This window comes from Callorhinus ursinus, unplaced genomic scaffold (genome assembly GCF_003265705.2).
Source record: "Callorhinus ursinus isolate GAN/ISIS: 27379988/994484 unplaced genomic scaffold, GSC_fseal_2.0 scaffold13, whole genome shotgun sequence".
Classification (NCBI taxonomy): Eukaryota; Metazoa; Chordata; class Mammalia; order Carnivora; family Otariidae; genus Callorhinus; species Callorhinus ursinus.
Window position 1 is genome coordinate 34,815,657 of NW_027397075.1, and position 19,897 is coordinate 34,835,553.

A 19,897-nucleotide genomic window follows, 5' to 3' on the forward strand; every position below is an offset into this window, starting at 1 on the left:
AGTTCTCTGTGGTAAGCCATGTTCCAGAACATGAAGAATGACTGGATTTCTTCATGTCCAGGTAAGGTTCAACCCTGTCAGGTCTTCTTATCGACCTTCGTGGTTGGTGCTGAAATTGGTCCTACCTTATTGATGACAGGCCTGAGCAACATAGAGGGAAATCACTTTGCCCCAGGTCACAGAGCTCTAAGGGGAGGAGGTGAAATGTGTCCCTGGGCCTGGCTGACTCCAGGTGTACCATCAGTCCCACGGGGTGTGGTGGAGACAGTCAGCATTAGAGGAGTCTGGAGGGCCAGAGAAGTCTTGGAAGGCTTCCTGGAGGACCACGTCTTAGGAATGGGCAGGAGCTGACGAGGTGGTTAGGGACAACGTGGATGATCAGGGCAAGGCCAACAAGGTCAAACAATAGGCGAAGGGGGCCAAAGAGGTCTTTAAAGAATTTCACTCTGTGACACAGACTTTTACATAAAGTGACACAGGTTGGATAGGGCCACACTGAATGGGGCCCCTGATGAACCAGACCAGGAATCTTGGGCTTGACCCGGCAGCTAGGAGCAAGGTGTGGAGCACAGAAGTGGGTGAGGAAGATGAGGCAGGCAGAGCAGCGCAGGCTGACTTAGAACGAAGGTCTGAATAAACGGGAGACCGGAAGCAGAAGCGACCAGCCAGGACGCTGTGGTAACAAGGCAGGCCGGGCGGTCTGCGCTCAGCCTGGGATGACAATTGTGTGTACAAGCATGAGGGGCAAACCAAGGGAGAATTGCAGGAGAAATACAAGGATTTGGTGCCTCATCTGGAGAGAAGAGGTTAAAGAGAAAGCTTTTGCCTTATCAGAAGCTGTGTAATAAGAACTCATGACTTTCCTAAGTAGATTTTTGTAGAACTTTTGTTTTTTGGATCCGCTCATAGCATTATTAAAAATAGAAAATAGAAAGACAAATAAAAAAGATGTTCAGGCTCTAACATGAATGAATAATCCAAGTGAAAGTTAAGCAGGTTTTCCCGTAAATCTGCAGAGAGCCTTTAGAATTCTAATATGTATTACAAATCTCCAAAAAGGAAATATTGCATGCAGTGTTGTCAAAAAATAATCTGAACATGGAATTCATTCCTTGCAGAGTATCTTGTTGGACTGGTATGCAACTGCACCGATTTTGGAAAAGAGCCTAATAGTTAACATTATTGAGGACCTACTATGGGCCAGACGCTCTAACAGCCTCAAGACTCCTAGTCCTCACAACGCTCTGCAATATTCTCATCACCCCATTTTATAGATGAGGACACCAACGCTCGGAGGCTTGGAGTCATTCGTTCTAAAATCACTCACCCATGTCGTTTTCCTCCTCACTTTGAACCCTGTTTCCTTATCATAGAGAGATGAGGTCTTCAAACCCAGACTCTCTTGTTTCCTCCAGAACACCCCAATTACTGCGTTTTGCTGGGTTGCTTTCAACAGCTTCTGAAGGCCTCTCCTGGGATGCAAGATGTCATGCATCACGGGCCTGCAGATACCAGCTTCCCATCTATCGGCATCCACCTGCTGCCAGGGCTTCTGGTGGTATTCAGATTTTAGATGAGTGTTCCCCCTTTGTTCCCCCGAACCCGACACCTATAAACATGACAGCACAGGCAGGAAAGGGCACAATGAGCATCTCCAGCTCCTTAATGCAGGCTGGTGTGACGTGGGGAAGAGAAGGAGGGCACAGATAAGTTCTGACGTCTCATGCAGCCTGAGAATTAACATGCACCACACCAGTGCTCATAGCCGCTACCATCACAAACTGTTTAGTGTTAAATTTAGAATAAAAACCAATTAAAAGATAACAAGGAGACATATGCTCTGCATGGCAAGAATCAGAGTATTTACAGAAATCTGACCTCTGGCTACTGCAGGGAAGCATTAGTAGGTTTTACAAACCTGAACCTCCCCACCTTCCCCCTGCCCATTCTCAATCTTCACCAACATCCGTAGTTCATCTCCCCCCCAGATGGCATTCCCAGGAAAAGCTACTGTGATGTGTGTGGCTGCAGTTCAGCTCCCCCCCACCCCGCCAAAAATGAGTCTTGCTAGGATGGACATTCCAGAAAGGTGGGTTTGCTGCCTTTGGATCCCCAGCCTTCAGCATCGAGAAGCAAATTGTACTGCCCACGAAGAACAAAAATTCTGCTACTCAGAAATCCACGTCAGCCTGGTTCAATGTCTGAGCCAAAGAGCTTTAAATTCCTGCTGTTCTACAGTGAAGGAAGTCGGCCCAGGGCCCACAGGCTCTCCATTTATGTCTACCTGGGAGATTTCTGTGGGCAAGCCTTGCATGGCTTACCCCATCCTCACCTTCCACACATCCCAAGAGTCAGCTTTTGAGGGACATTTCCCAAATTGTTGTCACATCCACACAACACTTGACATTTCTTCCCCTTAGTCCAGACCTTCCACATTTCCCAATGGTCTACTCCAAAATTTTCCTGACGGTCAACCTATCTCTAGATTTGACATCTCCCAACTATCCTCTTCATTGTTACCAGGAGTATGCTTTTTTTTTTTTTTAAGATTTTATTTATTTATTTGAGAGAGAGAACACGAGCTGGGTAAGGGGCAGAGGGAGAAGCAGGATCCCTGCCGAACAGAGAGCCCAACCGGGGCATGCTCCCAGGCCCCTGGGATCATGAACTGAGCCGAAGGCAGACGCTCAACTGACTGAGCCTCCCAGGTGCCCCTGGATGTATGCTTCTAAAGCACAGTGGGGACATGCTTTCTCTCTGTTGCAATCCTTTAGTAATTCTCAAATGACTTTAAGGTAAAACTAAGGGAATTGGGCATGGCCAGCAGGCCCCGTACACCTGTTCCGGGCCCCTCTCTAGCCTCACTTCCCCCTCATTTCCCACACCCCCAGGCTCCCTGTGCCTTGCTTTGCTCCGACTGAGACTGTCCTGGCCCCAGAGGCTGCATGCTAACATCCACTCCCCCGCCCCCCCCCACTTCCCCCCAGCTCCCTGTCCAGGCAATGCTTCCTCCAGGAAGGTTTTCTCAAGCCTGCTCCAGTCTGGATTTGCTGCTTCCTGTTCTCAGGTCTCTTATAGCCCTTATCATACTATTATAATTTCTGGTTTACTGGACACCCTCCCATATATTTTATGAATGACTTGAGGGCTGGTCCTGGCTCTTACTCATCAATATACTCCCAACACTTAGCATAGGGCCTGGCACTCAATACACTTTTAGCAGCAGGTATTGAGTGCTTGCTAACTTGTAGACTGGAGCCCTCTCTCCAGGGGTGGGATGGCCAGCTAAGAACTGGGCAGAGTAAGGATTTCATCTTGTTTGCTATTATGCTAATAATGCCTAGCAATAATAGAATTGTTAAGAGTAGATCGTGTCATGTGCATCCTTATGGGACGGGGTGCTCATCCTGGGTCAGCAAGATGGGTAGATCAGAAATACAAAGAGAGGCACCTGGACGGTGGACAAGTGCCCAGAGCCCTCGTGGGTTTGAGCACATGGAGAAACAGACACAGAGCTCTGTGAGACTGGGACAGTCAGTGACCGAGCCTGGGTTCTGCCACTCTCTGTGGGACCAGTGTCTTCACACCACGGGCCCCAAGAACTCCCCTCTGGAATTAGGGGTGCTGGACTGCGGGGGGGGGGCAAGAGAGTCCTACTGCAAGGGCACATGGTCTGCAGGCAGATGTCCCCAGTGGGGAATGCTCTTCCAGCTCAGCACCACGAGGATCTGGGATGATACATGCGCCCTGCAGATACCTCGAGGGACACAGCTCTGGTTTGCAAGGTGCCTTTCTTGGTTTTCCAATTCAGAGTTACTGAGAATAGCTCACAAAAGACCCTTCACCAAACAGGATCATCATATGTAACCTACCTCTTCCCGTCATGAAGTGCTGAGAAATACGGTGTATGTGAAATATTAATCATTGTAAGTTACCATTATAATGATTTTTCAGGGCCTTTGCGGTGATAATATGTTATGATTCTCTAAGGGAACAGGGCAATGATGTTTGTCCGCTAATCCCCCTCCCTGCTCAGCAGGACAAAACACATCTGCCTGCTCTCTTCTTTGCCACAGTGTCCCTCTGATCCCCCCACCTCCTGGTGCCTCCTTCAAAGTCCCCTTTGCTGAGCTCCTCTCCACCTGCCACCTCTACCCGCTCTCTACCCGTGAGCCATTCAGGCCTTCGTCCTGGGCCCCCTCCTCTTCCCAGTCATCCTCCCCAGGTGAGCTCATTCATCCCAAAGCTTTAGATACCGGTTGAATTCTGCCGACTCCCAGGTTTGCATCTCTTAGCACTGACCTCTCCTCTGAGCTCCAGATCTGCCTGTCCAACAGCCTACTGGACTCCACTTGGATGTGCCTATGGAGGCTCAAAATCAACAAGTCTGCATGCATCTCTTTATTCCCCAACCTCCCCCAATCTGTTCCATCCCGTGCTGCCCACCCCTTAATTTGTAAATGGTACTTTGGCAGAGTCAGCCGCTCAAGCAAATATCTGGGAATTATGCCGATTCCTCCCACCCTCCTCCACTCTCCCCCAGACACCCCTGTCCTCAAGCTTCTCTGTTCCACAAACAAACCTGGCTCTGTTCTTTCCGCTCCCTGTCCATTGCCTGGGTTACTGTTTTAGGTCTCTTTCCGGTGTCCCTGTGCCCACTCCGGCCTCCCCTGAAGCTATTCTCCCCCCAGTGCAGGAGGGATCCCAGCATATCATCCATGTGACCCGGGCATTGGCCTCAGTGGCTTCCTTTCCAGCAGACCAGCTGGGGCTTTTGTGGCTCTGCATGGCCACCCTCAGCCTTTCCAGCCTCTAGCCAGGCTGCAGCTTCCTTGTTCATTCGGCTCCGACCCCACTATGCTTCCCCACCTCCTTGCACTGGCCATTCCCCCTCTGTGATGTGTTTCCTCCAGCTCCTCTCCACAGCTCAGCAAAGGTGTCCCATGCACACCTTCCCTGACGGCTCTCTCTCACGTGGGCACTGCCTCTGGCACCTGTTGTCATGGCCCCTTCCGCATTACCCTCCTAGCAAAGTTCCTGATACTTTGTTTACTCCTCATTTGCTGGTTTATAGTCTCCTCCATGAGAGCAGGTTTCCTGTCCTTCCTACCATGTTGTTTGCCCAACACCTGCACAAAGTGGAGACTCAATAATGATGAAAAAAAACATAATGAAAGCATAAAAAAATAGGTGATGGAATTATAGGGGAGATTTTTCTGGGGTTTCAATTTGCTTTGATGTTTATCTGTCGATCACGAATGACCTTTACCTGCCCAGCGAATGCAGGATACATAGTCGTATAAAGTCCCAACACATTAATTACCCTTGAAGACAGAGACTGTGGGCAGTTTGAAGGGATAACATCTCCTTTCTATTCAGCCCCTGTAAAAGGATGCAGGGGCCAGGAAAGCCAGGAGGCTGGGGTCTCCTGATACCCTCATCCACACTACTCTTATCAATATGGAATGTGAGCCCACTGTGAGCAGAATCTACAGCAACATCTATGGGGAGTTGCAAAGAAATGGGCCGAGTTCCCTGCTCTCTGAGGGAGGAGGCAGAGCCGACCGAATAAAAATACATAAAGTCATAAAGGCCCCCAACACATCAATATATATGGAACCAATTAGCACAGTCATCGACTGGATTTGTAATAAATTGATGGGAGGGGCCCCGGCTGTCAGCACAGGCAGCAGAAGCACACACGAAGAGTGACTTCATGAGCCGCCCCTGTGGAATCAGCCGACTACAGAAAAACCCCAAGGAACCTGAAAAATGTCAGAGGGGTCTGGGCTGTTGGTTTACCTGATTAGGTGGTTTTTCCCTGTCACTGGCACTCGCATTTCACCTACAAAGCACATATCTTAACTGGCAGATTTACTGAGAAATGGAGCTGAGGAAATGCTTCTTTCCCCTTTTCTTTTTCTTTATTGCTTTGTTAATTTTTTTTTTTAATCAGCAAAAACAAAAACTCTTTAAGGTCTTTTTGGACCCGCTTGATTTTGCAACTCCCCTAGACGGAGGGCTCTTGTGGGGTCACCTTCTAACTAAGTGCAATGAACACTGTCCCTTGGCAGATTGATCAAGTCGGTGGGTCTTGTGTGGTGACGACTGAGCCAAGCTGCCTGTTCCTTTCTTAGGAAAGGGCCCAGTCTAGCCCAACAGCATCTCTCCCCAGAAGCCCTTGATGTTGCGAGGAGTCTTTCATTGAAAGCTCTCCACACGTGTCCCTGTGTTTCCCTCGTTCAGCATGTCCCAGACGCCTCGGGAGAGCTGCCGCCATCGGCACGGACTCCTTGGTAGCTGACAGAACGTGCATTAAGCCTGCATGGAACGGGATAAACTCTCAAGGTGGAAAGTGTGTTCCGGATCTGGCAATGGCTTCCTTCGCCTCTTCTGTGGGTCCCCCCTGAGGGCTCTCCCGTGCTGTCCCACAGATACTGACTCACCAAACGCAAGGAGAGAAGAGGTAAAGAAAGGCTGGCAGGCAGAGGAAACAGTCAGGCTTTACTTCAACATCTAGAATTCCACAGTGGGTTAGGAGCCCTCTTTGATTAACCACCGTACTCCTGATGCCTAGCACTGTGCCTGGTCTACAGGAAACACTCGATCAGTGCACATTTCGGAATGAATGCATAAACATCGGTACCTTGCAAAGGAACTCAGCCTTCCCTCGAGATGCTGCTAAACTGAGGTCTGCATGTCACTGACTCTGCCGGCAGCAACTTACTGGGAGTAAAGTCAAAGTGTACTTGGGAATTTTTAAGAGGGAAGTTGATCTGATCATAGAACTCTCTTCCCCTCATCGGTAATGGAGAAAGAAATGACGTATCCTGGAGCCTCTGTCTTTTGTAGCATTAATCATCTGTACTTTCTAGTTTAGCTGGCACTTGGGGCCAGGTCTGAAAATGATGTCAACTACTCTCATTTTTTTTTTAATTAATTACTTACCTGATCCATTTCTTGCTGATTACTTTGACATTAGTTTTTCTAATGTATTTTTAAATTTTCTCTTTAACTTATACCTTCTAATAATTGAAACAACTTCCCAAGAGTTCCATGAGATTCGGGAAGACCGTCTCTGACAACAGAGGAAATTAGGAATGAACCAGAAATGGCTAGTAGCCAAACAGATAAGCTCAGATGAATGGAGTTTGATGATTTGTTGGTTTAGGTAAAAATGGTTTTATGTCTTGTGTTTCCGTTTAAGCCCAAGTTATCTGACACATATCCCCCCCCCCCCACCAAGAAAACTTTCTGACTTGCTTTGTAAAAGAAAGGCAGTGTCAGGAAAAGTGGTCAAAGAAAGGCTGTTATTGGCTCCTAGAACATTAACTGGTAGCCAGAAATTTGGAATAACTCTCACAAATTGGAGGTCCACACATAGATTTACTCCACTTCCTAGTATTTAATCCTAGTCTTACCTTGTGCTGATCATTTGGCTTTAATGTCTAGCCTATTCTTCTTCTTCTTTTTGTTAAGATTTTATTTATTTGAGACAGAGAGTGAGGGAAAGAGAACACAAGCTGGGGAGGGGCAGAGGGAGAGGGAGGAGCATACTCCGCACTGAGCAGGGAGTGGGACTCGATCCCAAGACCCTGGGATCAGGACCTGAGCTGAAGGCAGGCGTTTAACCGACTGAGCCACCCAAGCACCTGTCTAGTCTATTCTTCTAATGCCAAACTCCACAACACATGACATTATCCCCCCGCCTGACACCCACAAAACACTCAAACCTGGAGATAAGGAGGAGGGATGATGAAAAGATGGGCTGGTGCCAAGGGCGTCGGGGGCAAGGTGTTCAAGGAGAGGCTATCTCAGACAATATGTTGTCATTTCCCTTGGAAAGGGAGGAAGAGAAAAAGTATGGCATTCACTCACGTATTCGTTCCATCGATATTGACTGACCGACTGCTAGACGCTATGCATGGTGTTACACATTGCTGGAGATGGGGTAGGCATGGGGTGCGAACCCAGAGATGCGTCGATGCTCCTTGACAGCAGACTGTCAATGGAAATCAGGACAGGAGAGGGGTCTAACAAGAACAGGAAACTGCTAACAAGTTCTCTCTCGGCCCCAACATCATCCACTTATGTTGGAACTGTAGCTGTAGATAGGACCAGCGTCCACCCCACCCCCACTCCGGGGGCCCAGACGAATTTGCGTCTGCATCTTCATGCAGGCAATGGAGCCAGACGGCAGAGGCTTTGAATCGCAGGTAAAAGGGAAGGTTGGTACAACTGGACACATTCATGAATTTTCCCCCCTTTGTGGAATGCACCTGACAGCTCTTTTGCACTTAAAAGGCAGAAACACCCCGGCTGCTTATCAAAAAGGCTTCCCCAGGGATCCTTTTCCACAGAGAGCACATTCTTACAGCCCTCATCCACCTACCCCCATCAAAAAAAAAAAAAAAAATCCCTCTCATACGGGTGGGAGAAATTGTGCTTATTTCCTGATCTTTTCCCAGCAAAGGGACTACAACTGGAACTGAAAATGGTTGCCAAAGGATGTGATGTGGACCCTGATTTTTGGAATGAAGATTTGGGCCCCCTGTTCCACTAGCCTGGTTAGTAGGTGATTTGTGACTCGTAAAATATACATCAGTGTTTCCATGAAGAGCGAATTTACCTAGGGCAAGTTTTATTGATATCACTTTGAAATTTTTATCAGTTACTATTTTGTTCAAAAAATAATAAGCTGAACTGCAAATTTATTAAAATAATTCTAATAATAATAGTAATAACAATAGTGAGACTCACAGCTCATTGAACACTTACTTACAGAATGCTAGACATTGTGCTTCATATATAATTACTGTATTCAATCTTTACCCAATCCTCACTTCTATGATAAATACTTATAGCCCTATTTTACAGACATGGAAATTGAGGCTCACAGCCATTATGGAAACTTCGTCAGAGTCACAGATAAAAAAAAATTTGATGCAAATCTGCCTGACTTTAAACATTTGCTACAAACAACTACACTTAACTCCTTCCACATCAGTTGAATTAACCTATTTAGCCATGAGCCAGGCATTATTATATTCTGTTATCAGAAGTAGAAATCACTGGCCGAGGGTACAGTCACAGAACATTAGAAGTAGAAGGAATTCTAAGTATCATCTAATTCAGGTTCGTTATCATACAGGTGAGATTATTTTGAAGAGGGTTAAGTAATTGACCCAAGGCCATCTGGCTAATGGCTCAACTGAGACCAAGAACCCAGGTCTCTGGATTCCCCACCCAGTGCTCTATCTCTCAACATGCCACCTTAGAGTAAGATGGGCAATAGCGACGTATTACCACTTAAGAAACAAGTCTCTCATCCCCAAAGACATGAAAGCCCCAAGTGATGTTGAGTTCAGATTTTCACATTTGATGTGGAATGTCCCTTTGTATCACCATCTGTCTTGCAAATTTACTTCCAACATTTTTTTTTTTCAGAGAGAAACTATCAGTTGTGGAGTAGAGCACATAACACTGAGATAAAAGTGCTGGTAGATATACGTATTGTGCCTTATGCTTATTTCTCTTGGGTCTATATCACCACAGCCATCCCACCTGAGCACTGATCTACAGGCTGGATAAGAAGATGGGCTAATATAGCGCTATATATTAACTATACTGGAATTAAAAGTTTTAAAACAAGAGGATGGGTAAACACATTGGTCCTATCTCAGCTTGCTGAATCTAGGAAACAGAACAAGTTTGGAGAAAGTAGGCTTTCTCCTCTTCATCTGCCATCAGAGAATACAGGCTCATCTCTTCTGCACAGTCCTATTGGGTATCAGTCTGGTATTTACCAAGTAAATTTATAGACCTTACTGGAAGCATTATGCTAGAAACTATGAGAATTAAAAAAAATTATGAACCCTTTGCATTTGTTATTTCCTCTGCCTGGATGGTTCTGTCCCAGCTCCTTCTTGTCTTCTCCAGGTCTTAGCTCAACCTCACCCCCTTATCACCATCACTGAGGCCTTTCTGCGGCCGCCATCTTAATCAGCTCCCAATCCTGCAGCCAACTTCTATCACATCATCTGGTTTCAGTTTCTTCATAATATCTCTATCTAGATATTATCTCTATCTAGATATAATTATATCTAGAATTATTGCTTTCATTTATTTGTTACCTGCCACTGTCTGTCTCTCTTCACTAGGATATAAGCTCCGTAAAAGCAGGAAACTTTTCTGTGTCATTCATCATTAAATGCCCAGTGCCCAGACCAATGTTTAGATATAGAAGGTGTTAACTAAATGAATGGGTAAACCCTCTTCCAAGAAGCAATCGATCAAGTTGTGAGGGCAAAGCTTACATGTCTGGAGTAGAAAATAATCCAGAATACTATATAATTAACTACTAAATTGTATGTGCATGCATGATATGTCACTCTCGTCAGGCCCATAATTATATGAAAGGAATTGGGCATCACTACCACAATTGTCCCATTAACTAAAATGCTAGCCCTATGTTAAAATATGAAACGCTATAACCATTAGTGGTTTCCACAAGAAAAAAAATGGAAGCCCCTTGAATACTAATTAAAAAAAAAACAAAACCGTAGAGAATGCTTGAGACAGTAAGATGAGAAGAGTGTTGCCTACAGTACAAAGTTTAGAAAAATCAGCTTATCACCTTTAGCCCTGATTGCTGGCATGTTTCCAATTCCCTTCAGTGCCTGAGGGCTTAAGACTGTTCAATTCTGCACACAAGCCTACCGATCAATGGCTTAATCAGAGAAAAGTCCTGGTCCAGAGTGAAAACCATTCAGTCTAGTCCTCTTATCTGTGACACTCGTCTGTGGGGATGACACCAGGACATACCCCTTGAGGCCACCATGCCGTGGCTCCAGCATTAAAGTTTCTGCATTGGACAGGACAAAGATGATGAGGGAACCCATTCCCTGTTCATCTTTGAGACAAGTCTATCACCTTCCTGTTCAAAATGGGCTCTTGGATTGGCAGCATTGGCATCAAGTGAGACCTTGTCAGACATGCAGAATGTCGGGCCCCAGCCAGACTTACTGGATCAGAATGTCCATTTTAACAAGATCCCAGGTGATACATATGCACGATTAAATTTTGAGGAACGCTGCCATATAGGGAAATAAAAACGACTCCAGCAACTGTGCCATCATCACTGATCATGGCCCCCAAATCCCACAGTCAAAAATCCAGGAAACTCAAGGGGAAAAAGGCCATGGATCCACTATGAAATCTAACCAGGGGTGACATCTGGCCTTGTTGAGTTCATCTTAGACCAGTAGCATGGCTTCATTTATGTCTTGTTCCCACCTCCATCTTGTTAACTTACCTTCCTACTTTAATCTCTTCTCGTGCCATTGGCAGGCAAAACGGCATGTAGTCGTCCCCAATATATCTCAGGAGGTCAAGGCATTCTTCTTGTCCCGGTTCTGCCCCTGACTAGTTATGTGTCTACCTGCAAGTTATTTAAGCTTTCTGAGACTTGATTTCCTTATCCATAAAATAGGGAGGGTAAGACTTCAGGATTCAATGAGTAAAGGTATATAACATGCTGTTTGGTAAGATTATTCATAATGATGTCTTCCTTCAGCCTACAGATCCAGTTTACTCTGGACTCTGCATCAGAGCCTAGGGACTTGAAGATTCAAATTAAACCTCACCCATATGTTTCGGAAAGCTTAGCTCCTTTTCAGAGCCTCTGTTTATGAGACCACCAGGCTCAGCTTCAGCAGCACCTTCTCCAGGCCTGTCTGCCTGGGAAAGCCTTAGAGCAGCTATTTCCTCTAACCCTAAAGTCCCTCTCTGCTCACTACAGGCCTTTGCGTATAGCAGGCCCTCAGCAAATGTTTGAGGAATGAATGAATTAATCATATAAAGAAAATAGCTATATGCCATAATTGCTTTGCCACTGGAGTGCTAACTTCATTGTTGTAAACGTGCATAAAAAGAGCCTTTGGAGTTGGCTTGCAACCCTAGGGTTGTAAAACACAAAACATAATAGAAAGGTAAGTTATTACTCTTTGTTGGATTTCTATGTTGCGTTCCTGAACTTAATCAGATTTTTATGCCATTTACCACAAATATGTATGTCAGCCTACGAACTGCACCATCAAGTGCACAAGACTGGGTCTCTGCTGACCAGCACTCACAGGTCAGGCTCAGAAGGATGACTGCTGATCCAGCTATTGTTTCTGCTTCAGCCATAGCAGAGATCTATTCATTATTCTGGGGAGAGGGACCAATGGAGTCCGTCTTGGGCTCTATCCACCCAAAACCAAACTGATGGAAAGTGGAAAAAAAAAAAAATCGATGGAAAGTGGAAAACGTGGCGTCCTGTGTGGTAGAAATACAATGCCGTCTAGGTGGCTTACTTCTTCCTTTGCCTCTAATTTGACTTAAGACTTCTTGGAGCTAGAGGGTCATCTTACGGAGAAAAAAAAGAAAAAAACCCTCAGCTTTGTATCATGGAAGAAGAGAAAACTGTTCTTCTTAGCTTTCCCCATGGAAAGGAGGCAACGGGCTAGAAACAAACAAACGAGCAAAAATCTAGTGGATTATGGACTAGAAAGTGCTGCGGAAAAGAAGTTTCCTGATAGCCACTTGTCAACCCGGACAACTTCCCTGATGTGCACCAAAGGCAACGGCAAGAAAAGATAATGACAAAGGTCAGATCTGAAATAACAATGAAAGTGGTATTGGAAAAGGAAAGGAAGAAAGCCCTGAGGAAATCCACTCCTGAACGGAGTATTAAAAAAGAGAGAGAGAGAGAGAGAGAAGGAAAGAAAATGTATTGTGCTTAGTGTGTCAGGTGGTAGATTAAAATTAAGCCCTTGGAAGTTCTTATTTGAAGAAGATTCCCTTTTTTTGTTTTGGTCACTTCTTTGGAATCTACAGATCTATAGCTCTTTATTAGTTTCTTCTGAAGTAAGAACAAAATAAAAAATTCATTCCTTCCAAAACAGTGGATGCTAATTATATGCCAGGCACGGTGTCAGGGATGAAGACGCAAATACTAATAAGACATGATATTGTTTTGCACTTCCTCCCAGATTTCTATCCAAAGTTCAGCTCTCTGTGGGTAATAATTGTACGCTTTGTTTTGGTTTTGGTTTGGTTTTTTTAAGTCAACTTTGTAAGTCTTCACTCAAGGTAACACAAACTTTGCAGAATATATTTTTTCAATGTGTTAAAAGGGTTTGATTGTAAAAGTGGCACAGGCTTATTGTGGGAAAAGCAATACAGAAATTTCTAGTACAAAAAATAAAACTCTCTACCCCATAGCCCTAATCTTGGAGCAAACAGACAATTTGTTCTCATATATATATATATATATATATATATATATATATATGTATATATATACACAAATAAAGCTATTTTGAGATTATATACATATGTTTCTCTCTCTATATATTTTATGTATATATACATATACATATTGTATACACACATCCATAGACATATTTTTAGTGAGAGACTAGAAGATTATATATATATATTTATATGTGTGTATTGGCATATATTTATAAATATAGTTTTTAAAACAGATGAGACCCTAATATATCTACTCTTCTGCAGTTTGCTTTGTTCACTTCCAAATGGCTAGGAATAGAATATGTCTGGATGGATACACAGTCTACTGGTAGCAATGGCTGCCCAGCTGCCTCTGGGGAGCTGAACTCGATCACCGGGAAGTAAGAGTGGGAGGAAGATTTATTTTTCATTTGTTCTGTTTTACACATTTTGAATTTTTTAAATAAATCATCTTGTTAAACTAAAAAAAAAGGAGAGAACTATGGTAAGTGCTGTCCAATCTGTTATCACAGGAGACAGTCATGCAGGGCAATGACAACAGAGGGAAACGGGAAGAGCGCTGCCAAGGGATAGATACAAGGGGCTGGGAGAGGCAGCGAAGACCTCCGCCTGGAGCGTCAAGGGAGGTGTGGTGGATGGGGTGGCATGGGAGCTTCCCTCGTCTGGACGAGCAGGAAGGAGGGGATGGTAGAATGGAGGGAGAATAGACAACAAGGAAGCACAGGCATATAGGCTCTGGGGTGTGGCAAAGGATCAAAGCCCTCTTCCAAACATTGACCCTGGACCCAGACCTGGGGCCTGACACTGGGACAGAGTATCACTTAATTGTAAATGGTAATCATAGCCAGGAAGACAAACTTGCTGATTCTAAGGAGCTAAGAAGAGAGGGAAATCCTCCCAGACATTAGGCAACTGAACAGACACCTAAGAAAGGGGAAAAACAGAGAACCCCATGAGGAGACAAGACTGGGACCCAAGAGTCAATTTCTGCGTGAGACGGAAGCTTAGTGGTAGAGACTAGAGCATATCCAAGGCCTTAGACTGGGGCAGGGAGGGAGGCCCTGGGCCTTCCACCGTCTGCAAGCAAATGCAAGGGCTTGGGATTGAGAGCAAGCCACCTCGTATCAGAGTAGAGGATGCTTGGCAGGCTGAATAATGGCTCCCAAAGATGCCCAGGGCCTGATCTCTGGAACGTGTGAATGGCAAAAGGAACTTTCCTGATATGTTTAAATGAAGACTCCTGAGATGGGAAGATTATCCTGGATTATCTGGGTGGGCCCAGTGTAGTCCCAAGGGTCCTTATAAGAAAGAGGAGGCAGGAAGAGTCCTGGCAGACAAGCTGGGTGACTCAGAGATCAGTGACGCACCTTAAAGATGGAGGAGATGGCCACAAACCAAGGAACCCAGGTGGTCTTGAGAAGCTGGAAGGGGCAAGGAAGGGATTCTCCCCTAGAGCCGCCAGAAGGAGCTAGCTTACTGACCCCTTGAGTTTAGCCCATTGAAACTGGGTTTGAACCTCTGGCCCCCAGAAGAGTCAGGGAATACATTTATATTTTTTGAAGCCACCTAGTTTGTGGCGGTTTGTTACAGCAGCCCTAGGAAACTAACACAGGGAGCGAGGTCACGCTCATGTTGGGAAGGCAGGGGGACTTAATGAAGGGCTTCGAGCTGAGGAGTCATATGATTAAGTGGCATTGTAAGAAGATAACTGTCATGCAGAATAGACGAGAATGGCAGGAAACCGAAGAAAAGGAGACACATGAGGAAGCAGTTTCAGTTCTTATGGAAGCTGATACTGTAAACTCATACAACTTTGGGAAATGGACAGGAGAAGATACCTGTTGGAGAAGTATTTAGGTGGTAGAAAGAACAGCACGTTGTAAATGGGTGAACGTGGAGGATGGAGGGAGGACAGCCTCTAGAAGGACTCCTCATTTTGTGTGGTGACCCCTCAACGTAGTGAACAAATCCACTAGTGGATACAGAGAAAAAAGATGGAGACCACTGATGTCCCTGCAGAATACCCAGGTAGAAATGCTCCACACTCAAGGGAAAATGAGGTCTTGAGTCTCAAGGGAAGGATTAGAGATGGAGGTTGAGGTGGACATAGAAAAGAATCCCCCAGCAACAGTGAAGAAGAGCTGAACATTACAGATGAAATTCTGGAAAATAAGCAAAATGTAAATGATTTCTTTAGAGGAATAAAGGGAAAAAGGAATGAGAAATAAAGGCCAAAGATTTATGAAGAGAATCTGGAGAGAATAGAATCGGGGACATCAAGGGAAGAGAGAATTTTTGAAAAGACAGACCCGGTCAAGAGGGACGAATTCTTCAGCTGACATAGATAAAACGATCACCGAATAGAAAAGTGAATCTCTGATTGGGAAGCCCTTGATTTCCTTCTCCAGAGCTATTTCTGTAGAATGAAAGGAGTTGAAAAGCAAATAATAATAATTTGAAGAGTGAAAAGAAGTTGAGGAAGTAGAGAAAAGATGCATAAACTACTGGCTCAGGAAGTTTGGTGGTAATATGTTGAAAGGTAACAGTGGTAAAAGAGTCGCATGTTTATAAAACTATTATTCGGGGGGAAGATAGAAGGTTGGCGGAGGGATAACTCAAGTGGTTGAAGGGTTGTAAAGATGAAAGACGAAGACGCTATTGAATGAGTGAGTGGGGTCCAAGAGGAAGCAGACAGGGGTAGAGGCTGCTGTACAGGTGGAGAGTTTAGCCTGAAGAGGAAGGAACTCATTACATTTTCTGAGGCATGAGGGCAAAGAACAATGAGAGCAGATAAAAGTCAGGTTAGCAGTGGAGAGAGGGGAGGTTGGAAAATTTCAGTTCTGATAGTCCTTATTTGCTCTGTAAAAAAAATAAATAAATAAAAATAAATAAGAGAGGCTAATCTTAAGCAATGGAAATGGAAGTTTATTTTTCATAGGCTTCAGTCAGACTTACTGAAAGACAGATGTTCCTAAATGTTGGTATGGCCAAACCATATAGTGGTAGTATGACAAATAAGTGCATGATGGATGGAAGGCTGCCTTCTGAGGATCTGGCCAAAAATATCCATCTGTGAGTGTTCATCAGTCAGGCAGAACTAGAGCACTCTGCATGTCTGTAATCAAACCCACTTGGCAAGTTGCCGCCATCAGAAGGGCTTTTCCTACCATTCCCACAGCTGCCACCACCCCTGCTCCCACCACCACCAATAACCACAATAAACACCTGTTGGGGGCTTACCATATGCCCCGCTCTGTGTCAGACCCTGGGAAGTTAAAGTTGAGGAAGGCATGGAACCTACCTTTGAGAGATTTTGTAGTGACTTGTGGAGAGAAGAGGACAATCTTGACTCTAGTGCCTGACAAAGGTGCTCACATAAAGAGGGGCTCACAAACTATCAGAGCTGGAAGGAACCACAGAAGGCATTAGAGATGAGGTCCCGACAGTGAACTAAGCAAAAGTCACCCGACCAATGCCAAGAGACCCAACCTGTAAGTCCTGTGTATTTTCTACTTCATTTCACCCCTAACAAGCCTCCTTTCCTATTCAATCTGTGAGCAATTTTAGGTGCAAAAATAAATAACAGAGGAACCCTTTTCACTAGAAGGTTTTGAAAGTCAGAGCAGGCAAGAACATATCATCAAAGGACTCGAGTCCAACAAGATGTCACTTTTATGTCATGTTGTCACCACTAGTGTATAAATCCCATTCTGGAGCAATCCTCTCAGAGTGCAGAAAAGTGGAAGAAAATCTTCCTTTGTTTTATGTATTTATAAGTCTTCATCAGTTAGCATACTTCACGCTTTTGGAAGAAAAGGAAATTAGCGCCTAGGGAGGAGAAAACCATTTAAGAGTACTAAGCAGACCAAACAAGAAAAGGGAGAAACTCTATGTGACACAGAGTAAGAGCTGGGAGGGGGGTGGTGGTATACATGGACAACTGAGAGAGATCTAAATAGACATATCAAAATGTTCGAGTATCTTCTAAGATCAATAACAGGCAAAGGGTTGTATACAGAATACTTAGGAGAACTAAAGTCACCAGAGGGAGTGTGACAAAATGAACTCCTCCTTGGTAAGAATGGCTTGAGATCAACGTGGGGAGGGCACAGTGCCAAGGTCATGGATACATCTCCCTCCTGGGCTCAGTGTTGAACTTCAAGGATGCTGCAACCCTCGGGATAGAAGCAAGGAATAGAACCAGGGGTTCTGGGGAAGGTCAGACTCATTCCCCAGCAGTCCCAGAACCTGGCCATCCCTGAACCCCTGGCAAACAGAAACGGGAGGAATTAGCCTTTTGGTTCAATCACTAAGCTCTGGCATAGAAATGTAAGAAAGCTTCGCCAGCTGGAACTGGCCTTATCTACATTTGCTTACATGACACTCCTTTCTTGGCAAATTGGAATCAGAACAGAATTTTCAGAGACGGAAGTTTGAAAGGCTACTAGAAGCCTGTGATTGCGTCTTTGAGTTTAGGGGAATCAGGGCTTGGAGGGAAATGCCTGCAACAACTGGAGCCCAGACACAAGCCTCTTGCTTCTTCTGGAAGGAAATGCCCCGCCGCAAGAGAGGGCCTCGTGCCTCTGCTAACCTCTTGAGCAAGACAAAACAGAAATTTGTATGGAGCTTAGACAGTCAAGAGCATCTCAGGCATGGGGGCAAATTTTCCACCGCAGCATTGCTGACACAGAGGGTCCCTCATTGCAGAGGGACTCTTGATCATTAAATCTTAGGATGACCTACTTCTTGAGTTTCCATTGCACTAATTTCATCGCTTGCCCTTTAGCAACTCACACATCCATAACTTGGCCTCATCAGAATGCTACGAGGGTAAGTCAGAAGAAATTCCATGAATGGCAATTCTACATCAGTCTTGGTTGATCAGAATACATATTTGCCAGCCAGTACTCCTCCCATACCAGAAGGTGAATTCAGAAGGTTTGAATAATTCCAATTTCTTATACGTACTTGGACTGAATACTAACTTGCTATCCAACAGTGGACAAAGATTTATTTGTAAGGCTGTTATCCAGAGCTGTATAAACACTTGAGCCTATGGAGATTTCCTCTTAGCACAAATCAGTGGGGAAAAAAATGCGCCTAAAATCAGGAGAGAGTGAGAAGAGGTTTGCTCTGTGGTTATTGGAAGGGGTTGCCAGCCAGGGAGGGCGGAGGCAGGACATAGAGGGGGAGACTGTGACACTTTCCTGCTTCTCCCCTGTTCCACAAGAACAGTCGAACGCTTTGCCCTTGCTATGAGAGCAGAATGCATGGGGCCTGGTAAAAACCTTTAGAGGACTCTGTCCATGATAACTAACACAGTGACCATACACTTTTGACCCCATCCTGTATCTAACGTTTCCCCAAACACCCCAACCTTGGCAATTTTAAGGATGCGCACAGAGCATTGAGGCAACCTCTGAATTATTAGTCCTTCACCAACAGACTCCTTTGGTTTGGTCCCATGATTCGCACCTAGACAGCCATACCTGCACGGGGTGTAGAATCCGCTGGTGAGCTCATCACTCACCTTTGCTGATGTCCTCATACTCCAGCCAGAGTCGCCGCTGCACCTGCTTGTTTGGGTACCAGATGGAACAGGACTCCTCAAAGCCATAGATAGCTTCCTGGATGTAATGGTTGCCAAACTGGTCCAACAAGGCCACAAAATCCCCACGCGATGTAGACCCATCCAGGGAGTGGAGCGCATTGCTGAGGGCTATGGAGAAACATCACCCAAGAGTAAGTGAGGACTCACAGGGTGGGTACCTGGATTCCTGGGCCATTCGGCCTCTAAAGCGGAAGCGCCCGTGTGGCCCAAAGCGATGCTGGAGAGCTGGCTGGACCTATCAGCTGAACGTTTCCAGTTAGCCAAATCAGACATTTTCGCTCCTCAGAATCTCTCAGGCCAGTTGGTTATGTTGTTAACTTCGTGCAGGCAGAACACTGCCAAATCTAACTCCCTGCTTAAGTCAATGTTACTTTTTTCTTTTTCAAATCGTAAGTCATGACCTTAAATCAATTTAATGAGCTCAAATAATGGCGTTTCAAAAAAAAAAAAAAAAGAATAGCATAGTCCAAAATAGAAACACAAATACCAGCAAAGAACATTTCACATCGTAAAATGAAGTCCTGCTTCACCAAATTTCCATTGTGTGTATGTGGGAGTGTGCATATTTCAAGGTCACGGTGTAAAAAAAGTGTATTCTAACCGTGGGTAGTGACCAAAAGAATGTCTGGAAGTAGAATATTGCCTCTGGACATAGACACTGGTATTGGGAAGACAATGGAAGAAGAGGAGTGAGAAAGTCACTCATATACTGCTTATATTTATTTCAGAAAATCAAAAGTATATGGACAGGGAGCTGGCAATTCTGCTCGCCCCCCTCCCGCCTCCCCTGCCAAATCTCCATAGATTTGCTTTTCCTGTTGAGGAGAATTATACTGGTCGGAAGGATAGCCCATGACAAATTTTCCAAATCCAATACCTTCTGAACCTGGCCAGTTTTAGTTAGCCTTCCTGTGTACACACCTGTGTCCTATCAGGACAAGGCAGAGCCTGGCCCGGGCATGAGAGCCCGAGTGCAGAAGTTCACAT

General features: G+C 45.1%; 1 protein-coding gene across 2 annotated transcripts in view; it reads right to left on the reverse strand.

The window, feature by feature from the left end:
- The window catches only part of ASTN1 (astrotactin 1), a 309,433-nt gene that overhangs the window by 51,760 nt on the left and 237,776 nt on the right, over positions 1 to 19,897 (reverse strand). For both annotated transcript variants that reach the window (XM_025877937.2, XM_073900053.1), the window contains exon 16: positions 18,830 to 19,018. In XM_025877937.2, the coding sequence (XP_025733722.1) occupies positions 18,830 to 19,018 (189 nt within the window). The remainder of the gene's footprint in view (positions 1 to 18,829; positions 19,019 to 19,897) is intronic.